The 11,420-nt window shown below is 36.8% G+C and overlaps 1 protein-coding gene across 1 annotated transcript; it reads right to left on the minus strand.

Annotated features, from left to right (window-relative positions):
- Positions 1 to 360: 360 nt before the first annotated feature.
- LOC107598519 (SWI/SNF-related matrix-associated actin-dependent regulator of chromatin subfamily A member 5-like) lies at positions 361 to 10,349 on the minus strand. Its single transcript, XM_016289890.1, is given in 22 exon segments — positions 361 to 800; positions 899 to 1,009; positions 1,091 to 1,303; positions 2,286 to 2,404; positions 2,488 to 2,620; positions 2,773 to 2,895; positions 3,556 to 3,669; positions 3,741 to 4,055; positions 4,167 to 4,315; positions 5,520 to 5,652; positions 5,841 to 5,993; positions 6,109 to 6,230; positions 6,317 to 6,543; positions 6,674 to 6,783; positions 7,353 to 7,421; positions 7,551 to 7,682; positions 7,782 to 7,937; positions 8,055 to 8,234; positions 8,472 to 8,572; positions 8,665 to 8,765; positions 9,928 to 10,094; positions 10,231 to 10,349. Coding segments are annotated over 22 exon segments (3,072 nt in total). The 5' UTR covers positions 10,309 to 10,349; the 3' UTR covers positions 361 to 734.
- Positions 10,350 to 11,420: the final 1,071 nt, after the last annotated feature.

Raw genomic sequence — 11,420 nt, forward strand, 5'->3', positions numbered from 1 at the left:
TGAGCTGGAAAACTTACATTACCATTAGACGTTAGCTGCATTTTTTTTTCCCCCAGTATTTTAAACAAAAATAACTATTTAAATCACTATCTCCACATATGGTAAATATGAGTAACAGTTTTGGTGCTTTTAAAAAACAGAATAAAAACAATTTCTTTGGAATTGTCATCTGAAGTGAAGTGATTGGTGAGGTTTGAGATGAACCATCATCATATGAGGATAAGAATTTCTCAAACATTATTCCAGCCTTTAATACCAAAGCTCTCGGTGTAGTTGCTGAATATGTACAGTACATCAATACTACATTAACATACAAGCTGAAGAGATTACATTTATTTGGAGGAATCACACTGAGCGGTGTTTATAAAAACAACATTTATTAGTCACGTTCCAATTGACTATTCAACTGAGGATACAGAGATGATACTGAAGATGCTAATAATGAGGGAAAGACGGCAAATCAAACTGATACAAGCCAAATGGAATGTGGTACAAAAAAAAACAAAAAAAAAAGTTGGCATAAATACAAAACAGAACTGACAGCACAGCCGTAGCACTTTATATAGCTAAAAGAGAGAGATCTAATTTACAACTCTACACCTTGTTAAAGAGGTCAAGCTACTTGGAGGCGAGGTTCAGTGCTGCAAATCCATACAGTACATGAGTGGGACCCGTAACGACAAACGCAAGAATCGCTGAACTGAAGGTCCTCGCCAAGTCAGGCGTGACGCCGATCACAATTTGAGCTTCTTCTTGCGGCTGCGTCCATCTGGGGTCCCGTCTTGCTTGCGTTTCTGGGCCTATGGGGAAAGAGAGACTAATCATTAAAAATTCCTCTCCAGCTTACGAGCTCAATCTTCAGTTTCGCCAGCGGTTGTTGTGAATGGCACAAGCTCACCGAAGATGTGCGAGGGCCCCTCTTCTTCTTCTCCGCTTTCTCTCGCTCTTCCAGCTCCATGTTCTCCCGCTCGATGAGCGTGATCAGTGTGTTACATCTCCTCTGAAGCTCCTGCGGTTACATCACAGTGTTAGGACATTTCGAATGGATGAATATCACATGATTGCTCGTGATATGGCACATAAATCTCACCATGGCAGTGCGGGACTTGAGGAACCAGTCAAAGCGGAACTGGGGCGAGTTGCGTATGCACTGGCGCAGCTCATCATAAACGCTCTCCTTGTCAAAGCCCAGTTTGTGCAGCATGCAGATGAGAAATCGATCCTCCTCCTCGGTGTAGTTCTTGCCTTTGTTTGTGCCGTACGAGATCCTGAGCTGATGGAACGGCGCCTTATAACGGCCAATCTGAAGAGAGAAATACAAAACATTATGCCTTTCAATCAGTGGCATTTTAGTATCATATACTAAAAGTTTATTAATATTTTGCATTCGTTTTTTTGTTCGCACTTCAATTTTAGTAATTTTGGAGGGGTGCTTTATCCTTTTTATTAGTTTTTTTGTCTATATGGCATTTATAAAGTATTATTTTTAGTTTATTTATAGTGATTTTAAACTAAAACTTAAACTAAACGGAAATAGAAAAGTAGCAATGTTTATGGTTTTAGTTAACATCTCTCCTCTGAATTATAAATTCCGATAACACTTTATTTCAAATAAATGCTGTTCCTTTGAACTTTCTATTTTAAGGAAAACTGAAAGGTACGTTTTCAAAACTATTATGCAGCAAAAATAGTTTTCAACATTGATCATAATAAATTATGATAATAATAATAAACGCAAAGCAGCATATTAGAATAATTTTGATGCCTTAGAATTTTAATTGTTTCAGTATGATTGATATACGGAAATAGTTTCGCTAATATTTTGATTAGATAACTTCTATATTTTCACTTTAAATTGTTAAATCAGTCATTTTGTTGGGTGCTTTCATCATTGCTATTATAATTTTTTTTAAATGTCTATGGTATTAATTAGTTTGTTATTTTAGTACTTAAACTAAATGAAAAAAAAATGATACTACCTGAAATAAGTTTAAAAAAATTTTTTTTTTAAAGTTAGTTTATTTTAAATAAGAGAAAATGTTTGGTTTTAGTTAACTGTAACATCCCTGCTCTGAACTATAAATCCTTGTACTTGTTACATGTACTTACTACATATATTAATAACAGTAAATTATGAATAAAGACATGCAACTAACCCTAAACCAAATCCTAACACTAGAGTAAATTTCTCAGTACTTAAATGTATAACTCACTGTAACAAGGACACCTTCAAATAAAATACAACCTAAACACTTTGCTGAGAAACAACGGCGAGTGTCGCTCACTTTAGAGTCCAGTGCTTTCTTGATGCTGATTCTCCTCTGGATTCGGGCCTCTCCTCTCTCGATCTGAGCCATGATCTTCTCAATGTCCTGCAGCTCATTGCAGCGCTCCCAGAACACAGCTGCACACAAACACAACACATCTCGAGCACATGCTTCCTGTATACGGTTGTACTGTGCGCTGGTGGACGGTGTATTGACATACCAGAATATTCCATGACCTCCTCCGGGGTTTTGCCCTCGACCTCACGGGCGATATTCTCGATGTCATCTCTTCCCCACTTCTCATTGGCCTTGATGAACTGATTGAAGTCACGCTTGGTCCAGATAGTAAAGCCCTGAGTATATAAGACATATTGACATGACTTCAGAATAGAATAAGGAGTTTAATGTTATCAATACACTGGGATTCATTACACTTAGAAGGTGTCAAGTAAATATGAGAAGATATGGAAGTAAACTCCAGTGGGCCGTCACATGAATGACTTACCTGTGAGAGGAGGTTCTCCTTCTCCTCCAGCTCTTCCTCATTAAGAGGTTCAGCTTCATCGATCTTGGCCTGTTCCTCTTTCTGCATTTGGGCCGAGTTGGGCAGATCGGGGTTTCTTGGCACCTGTTAGTGCAGTAACATCATGCAACGGAAAATTTAGTAGGGATAATTGCTTCTGAAGAGTTTTTAACGTTATTCACTGCTCCATTGAACTGCATGTTAATCTATGACCATACTGAAAGTTAAAATCGCCTTGAAACTTCATTTGCAATCCTTTCTACTTGTGTAATGTGCCATATTTCTAAATTAGATTCTGAATAAGAATGACACACAGAGTGTGTACTAAGTACACTACCGTTCAAAAATTTGGGGTCCATACGTTTTTTTTTTCAAGAAATTAATACTTTTATTCAGCAAGGACGTGTTAAATTGATCAAATGTGGCAGTAAAGACATTTATAATGTTACAAAAGATTTCCGTTTCAAATAAAAGCGGTTCTTTTGAATGTCCTATTCATCAAAGAATCAGCATATTAGACTGAAGGATAACGAGACAATGAAGACTGGAGTAATGATGCTGAAAATTCAGCTTTGCATCACATGAATAAAACATTTCAATATAAAACAGTTATTTTAACTTGCATTCGATTCACAGTATTATTGTACTTTTGATCAAAAATGTAGCCACGTCAGCATATGAGACTTGAGACAAAACCACACACACAATAGTGTAAGAAGTGTCAATTTTGTGGACCCCAACATGAAGCTCAAAATATAGACACACCTTGTAGCCAATAGTCTTTCTGTAATACAGGATCTCTTTCTCCAGCAGCTCAAAAAGCCGAGGGGGAAAGAACTGGAAGTCTTGAACATTGGGCTGTTTGGGAGGACGGGGAGCCTGAGGGAACATGAGCAAGTCCATTAAAACAGCTCTAGGGTTTACAAATCAAGCGTGAGGGTTAATAATACCTTTGGTGCTTTGGGCTCACTGACACGCAGGGCCTCTCTGAAGTAAGCATCCACAGCGTAGTTGGCCTTGCGCTCTCTCTTGGGCGGCTCAATCCAGTTAGTGATGACCTGAGGAGAAGGGGAGTTCAGATCAGTCTATCATTTTCAACCCAACGCTATAATGACAAGTACTCATTGCCATTTGTAATGCATTACCTTTTTCTTTTCTCTGTAATCTTCACCCTCAAAGTTGTACACGCTGTTCTCTGTGTCCATGGTGAAGTTCCTCAGTGAGCTTTCTCCAAGATTGGCCAACTTCTCCTTCATCTCCATTGTCTAAAATAACCATTAGTAAAGTCATAAAGAGCATTTCTCTAAATTAACTGATACATTCTTTTCACACTTCAGTTTAGCTTTGTGAAGTCATTTCCCTAGATCAGGTCCTACCTTCTTCTTTCCTCTCTCCAAGATGGCATCAATGTCTTCATCGGTAATCTCGCTCTCCTTAGAGGCAAACACATGAGTGGCACCATGTCGAATGATGGACAGCATCTCGTCTTTGCCCAGTTTGCTCGTGTTTGGATCGACCAGCCTGCCTGTTGGGAAGCAACAGTATTAACTATACTAATGAAAAAATAAACAAAATGATGATGATGATGATGATGATAATAATAATAATAAACAATCCCATGAATTAGACTTTTTTTTTTTAATTAATAAAAAAAGTGTTACTTAGTATCTAATTATTTTATAAAATATAATTTTATAAAATATTTTAATTATATATACACATGAATTAGAAAATTAAGGAAAAAGGTGACTAATAATTGTATAAAATATTATAATTATTTTATAAAATATTATATATAGACTAATCATTTTATTCAAATTATATTTATTTAAGTAGCTTTCATTTGTTTCACATCTTACCTTGTTGTATGACAATAGAGTCCAAGCGGAGCTTCATTTCTGCACGTTCCACAATTCTTTCCTCCACTGTATTTTCTGTGATAAAACGAAACACGCGCACCTGTTTCTTTTGACCAATCCTGTGGGCACGATCCTGAACAAAGAAAATCCAATGAAAATGAATTACCACTCCATTCCAGAGAAGATCTGATGCTGCTTTTGGAGAGAAGGACTTTTTAATCAGTTCTGGCAAAGGGAGAAAAGCAATATGCTACCCGAGTGCAAACATCAAAGCAACAACATAGAATAGACTTCTAGAAAAAAGGTCAGTGTGCATAGTGACCATAGCCTGAAGATCCACTTGAGGATTCCAGTCCGAGTCGTAGATGATGACGACATCAGCAGTGGCCAGATTGATACCAAGACCTCCTGCTCTGGTGCTCAGTCGGTAATCTCGCTCTCCTTAGAGGCAAACACATGAGTGGCACCATGTCGAATGATGGACAGCATCTCGTCTTTGCCCAGTTTGCTCGTGTTTGGATCGACCAGCCTGCCTGTTGGGAAGCAACAGTATTAACTATACTAATGAAAAAATAAACAAAATGATGATGATGATGATGATGATAATAATAATAATAATAAACAATCCCATGAATTAGACTTTTTTTTTTTAATTAATAAAAAAAGTGTTACTTAGTATCTAATTATTTTATAAAATATAATTTTATAAAATATTTTAATTATATATACACATGAATTAGAAAATTAAGGAAAAAGGTGACTAATAATTGTATAAAATATTATAATTATTTTATAAAATATTATATATAGACTAATCATTTTATTCAAATTATATTTATTTAAGTAGCTTTCATTTGTTTCACATCTTACCTTGTTGTATGACAATAGAGTCCAAGCGGAGCTTCATTTCTGCACGTTCCACAATTCTTTCCTCCACTGTATTTTCTGTGATAAAACGAAACACGCGCACCTGTTTCTTTTGACCAATCCTGTGGGCACGATCCTGAACAAAGAAAATCCAATGAAAGTAAATTAACACTCCATTCCACAAGAGGTCTGATGCTGCTGCTGCTTTTTAAATCAGAGTTCTGGCAGAGGAATAAAAGCAATATGCTACATGAGTCCAAACATCAAAGCAACAACATAGAATAGACTAGATAGAAAATAAAACAAATCAGTGTGCATAGTGACCATAGCCTGAAGATCCACTTGAGGATTCCAGTCCGAGTCGTAGATGATGACGACGTCAGCAGTGGCCAGATTGATACCGAGACCTCCTGCTCTGGTGCTCAACATGAACAGAAACTTCGAGCTGTTGGGCTCATTGAAGGTGTTGATGGAGATCTGAGGAGATCAGAAGAATGTTACAGACTCTCATTCGTTTGTGCTTATTTATCACGGAGCTGTTCAGTTATGGCAGAAGGCCAATTTATAATTATGACTCAAATCACTGTCACACCTGTCGCTCCTCATGAGGAGTCTGTCCGTCTAGACGGCAGTAACCGAAGTTGCGCCACATACAATAATCCTCCAGAATGTCCAGCACCCTGGTCATCTGACTGAAGATCAGCACACGGGAACCTGCAGGAAGAAAAAAAATGAGGCATGTAAAAACCATCAATTTATTGTTATCCCCCGTTGAGTATGTCGGACAGTAAAGTGGTCACCTTGCTCTTTGAGCTTCGGCAGCAGCTTGTCCAGTACCACCATCTTTCCACCGTTGACCACCAGGTGGAGGTCAGTGGTGTAGGGTGGGCCAGGCTCCGCTCCATCAAACAAGTAGGGGTGGTTGCAGCACTTCCTGAGCTGCATCAGTACGTTCAACAGACGCATTTTATCCATCTTCCCAGCAGAGTTCAGAATGTCAATGTCCTTCATCAAAATCTTGGTGTACCTAAAGTGAAATTATAACAGCTCATTATTTGTCTGTAGATACCGATACTTTGAGCTATTTATCTAAAAAATGCCTGGGAAGCCAACCTAGAAACACATTTCAGACATACATTAGAATTAATAATATTTACCATTCTCTCTGCATCTTGCTGAGTCCAATATACATCTTGATTTCCTTTTTGGGGAGGAGAGACTTCTCCACATCGGCTTTGATACGCCTCAGCAGGAATGGACGGAGTACCTATACCAGTAAGAGATTTGTTAGATAGATAGATAGATAGATAGAGAGAAAGAAAGATAGACTCAGTTTTTTCCCCCCAAAAATCATGTTTTTTTATTATGTTATTATTGTGTTTTGTTGTGTTAGTTAGCTGCATGTGTTAGTTGTTTTTTTACCTAATCAAAATAACCCGACTGCAGTATGATTGAGATTAATTGGAATGCACAATGAAAATGAAATTATTTTTGAAAAAAAAAAACACGTTTTGCTTAAATCTATTCTCACTTTAAATGTTTTTATTAATATTATAAATATTTCAAATACCATTTTATGTACATATATAAAAATACTTTTGAAATTTATAATTTAAAAAACACAATTTAAAATTTTGCATTAATATTGCATTCAAATTAAGCATGGTTTAGAACCACATGCTTAGATTTCTCAATCTAAAATATACTGTATATTTTCAAAATATATTGTCATTTCCTTTTGACCCAAGTATACATTTTAACAAGCGTTTTCATGGCATTCACCCATTGATTCAAGCTATAAATGTCTACATAGTAGTCGAAGGAAAATGTACTCACAGTATGTAGACGTTCCACCAGTTCTGTGTCTCCCAGACAGTTATTGGTGTCAAACCAGGAATCAAAATCCTGCACAAAAAGAAAAGACAAAAGGCATTCATAACCGGTTCAGCTGCAAAAAGGGAATTTCAAAAGCACTCTTCACAACATGTGCTTCTGCCAGAGTTCTTGTGGCAATATGCAAGAAAGAAGTGGCACCTCTGAGGAGTTGAAGACGTCAGGCAGCAGGAAGTTCAGCAGTGCCCAAAGCTCGTGAAGGTTGTTCTGTAGTGGGGTTCCAGTCAGCAGCAATCGATTTGTGGTCTTGAACTCTCTCACAATCTCTGAAAGCTGAGAGAACAAACTTTACTAGCTTACTTTTAGACTAAAGGAAACCATGGACTCGCAATCAATCTGTAACCAAGATGGAAGATGGATGCAACTGCAAACCTTTGATTTCTCATTCTTGATACGGTGAGCCTCATCAATGACCAGGTATCTCCAGTTGAACTTTTTGAAGACGGCCCTCTCGATAATAACCATCTCATAGGAAGTCACGCACACATCCCACTCGCCTGGCAGCAGCGTGTCACGCACAAAAGCCGTCTGCAACCAGAAGTGTTATTAGATGGGACAGTTTATGATGGTTAAAAAAATTTTTTTTTTTTTTAAGTATTCTTCTAGCTCTAATACACCATATGATCACAGGAAATCCCTACTTACTCTTTCATCCCTGTCCCCGATGAGGCAGACCGCTCGTAGAGAGGGAACCCAACGCTTGAACTCGTTCATCCAGTTATACAGGGTGGATTTGGGCACCAGAACCATGTGAGGTCCAGGAATGTTTCTATAATGCTTCATGTAGCCCAGCAGAGAGATGGTCTGTAGAGTCTTACCAAGACCCTGATGGGACAAAGGAAGACAAGAAGTGTGAGCCATTTGTAACGGGCACAGATTAAAACCAATTTCTGGGTGCTGAAATATTTTATAACTATAAAAAAAAAAAAAAGAAGAAAAATGGACTATGGGAGTTTCCATAACTTCAACAGGTTTGGAATCCACAATTTAAATGCAAAACAATTATATGAAATTCCTACATTTACTACTAAAAGGCCAATGAATCAGTGGGTGGAGTCATACCATTTCATCAGCAAGGATCCCGTTGATTCCGTTCTCATAGAGGGAAATGAGCCAGTTCAGTCCACGGACTTGGTAGTCTCTCAGTTTGCCATTTTTCACATCTGTTAAGAAACGTTCATTGGCCACAATAAGCTTTCTTTAGAATTACCATTTCATTTAATAGATGGAGGGTTTTACTGTGCGTTTAACTCACAGGAAGGCGAATCGTCAAAACGTGTGCAAACGCTAGTGGCCTTGCTGCTTTCACTCAGCAGCTCCTCGTCCTCCTCCTGCTCAGTCCGACGGTGGCGGTTACTAAAAACGCACACAAAATCAGTAAGCAGGGAGCAATTATCTGATAATCACATTACTAACACAAGGAGTTACGAACTAAATCGATAATAAGTGCAGTACTTAGGGCTGCATGATTTATGGGGAAAAAAAATCTAATTGCAATTTCAACTGATTTAAAAAAGAAAAACTGCAAGTTTTGCTCTGCTCGTCTGCACAATTTGGACACACATTTAAGATAAGAGATAGATACACACACACACATATATATTATATATATATATATATATATATGAAGAGTTCATTTGCAAAAACCGATAAACGCCACAAAAAAATAAATAAAAAATAAATAAATAAAGAGCTGATAGCCGTGCATTATTCTTCACATATAGCGCAATCTGAACCCTAAACACGTTTTGTCAAAAAAGCCAGTTGTGTTTACTTTCAAGGCATCGCGAGTTCACATTTTACTGCAGAAGCAGACAAGTGCCCTTGTTGTTTTTGAACAGAAGCCGATAAGTTAATTTTAGCGAATCAGCGCGCTGTATTCAGGTCAGGTGACAAGGCTACTTTCACTTTCAAAAGACGTGCTAGCTGAGAGGAGCTTCGTCAAAGCTGACTAAAAGTGATCGAGGATGGATCATTTCAACAAACCGGTGATATCTTCTTCAGGGCGAAAAAGGAAAATAAAAGCTGAAACTGCTTTTGCTATAAAACAAACTTTGAAAGTATGTTTTTTTTTTTTCAACTGCAGTTTGATTGATATTACTTGGAATGCGCAATAAAAAAAAAACCCTGTGATTTCTGAAAAAAAATTAAAATGGAGTTATCGGTTTTTGTAAATGAACTCTTCATATATTAATAGGACTTAAACTAATATAATTACTAAATAAAAATATTATTAACAGAAATTACATAAAAATAATACCAACTTAAAAATGATTACTAACACAAAAGACAAAACAGAGTATAAGGAAAACTTTGCATTAAAATTTAAATTAGTCACTCTAAAAATAAAAATAAATAAATAAAAAAAAGGTGTTCCCTCAAGTAAAATTCCCATTATTCTAATAACATATGACGTTGTTAAACATCTATATCACTGGCAGCATAATCTATTTGGAGAAAACAGATGGGAAAAATATTTGTGAAACCAATTCTGCTGGAACAGTGTGGGCAAACTCACTCTCCAGCAGAGAGCAGGTTCTGCTTCTCGTCTTGTTTTATGCGAGGGCGGCCAGGCTTCATCTTTAGAGGTGAAGTTGGGGTCTTCTGGGCAGCTGGTTGGATGAAATGAGCAAACAATTCAGTTTGCTTCAGGAGGTACTCGAATCTGTTGGTCCGGTCTGTTTTCTGTTGAAACAAAGCAGTAGAAGTCAACAACACACACAACGTCACGTCTGCTTACGGATCAACATTCTTGCATAACCGTAATATGCATTTTATACCTCAACTAACTTAGATTTTTATGGAAGGCTAAATGCATTACCACTTTTTCTTCATATCCACCCGGCTGGTCCTTTCCCTTTGCCAAGGGAGGTGATGACGACTGCGCTTCACTATCCATTGCTGTATCCGATGCTTCATCTTGCCCGTTTTCTGAAGCATCATCCTTAAAGAGAAACAATAATGTCATTTATGCTTGAACTTTTACTGCAAGAAAAAATATTACTTAAAGACAAAATTGATGGACAGTTTGTTTTTCCATTTCGATATTTCCCAATGATAGTCTTTCGTACATATTTTGATATACTTTTATACAATTTACAGCATTTGATTTAAAAATTAAGGTCACATTTATGAATTAAAAAAAAAACTAAATATGCATGGATGAACCATTCACAATAAGATCTCCAACATGCACATAAAAATGAGTGAATTTTCATTGCATGCCGACTTTAAAGGCAGAGTAAGTGATTTTTCAAAAAAAATCGCAAAACAAACTTGTAGCCAATCAGCAGTAAGGGGCGTGTCTACTCGTGATGTGGAGGAGAGAGAGTTCAGTGCACAGGACGGACATTAGCCGAGCAGAACGACAGAAAGATAGAGATGGCGGATAAACAAAAGAGGAAAGCATCTGCGGAACAAAAGAAGGCTTAAGGCAAGAAGTAGGACCCGTGTAAATACTTTACTTCTGTAGATGTTGTCTTTGCTGTTCATTTTGTTGCCAAATGAAAAAGATAAATCAATACGTGCCACATCTTTTGAGGCCATTCATTTATACAAAAAAAAAAAGTTTGTAAATCTATTTATTTGAAAACAATTTTTGGGTATGTCCGTTGTTATTTAGGAATGTTCATTTTTTGTAAGGAGAAACGTCTTTTACTGTTGCCAAAATTATGTACTGAACCTAATTTAGTAAACAAAAAAAAACTTTTTAATTTTTAAAAAAATGTTAAATGTTAAATCAAGCTGTATATCTAAACAGTTCTAATAACTATTAAAATTAATACAGTTTAAACCTTTTTACGGTTACAAATTATTTTAGTAGTGTGCTGCTAGAATATCTGTTTACATTGTAGCACTTTTCTTCTTAATGTGCATATTTTTTAAATGTGACAATATGCCCCAATAGCATTGTTGAGTTAAACTGTTCTTGTCTGAATGAATGTATGTGCTTGTATCACAGCTATTACAACAATAAAAAATTTACTAAATACAAATTTCATATAGTGTAAT

This window comes from Sinocyclocheilus grahami, unplaced genomic scaffold, assembly GCF_001515645.1.
Source record: "Sinocyclocheilus grahami isolate Dianchi unplaced genomic scaffold, SAMN03320097.WGS_v1.1 scaffold252.1, whole genome shotgun sequence".
Classification (NCBI taxonomy): Eukaryota; Metazoa; Chordata; class Actinopteri; order Cypriniformes; family Cyprinidae; genus Sinocyclocheilus; species Sinocyclocheilus grahami.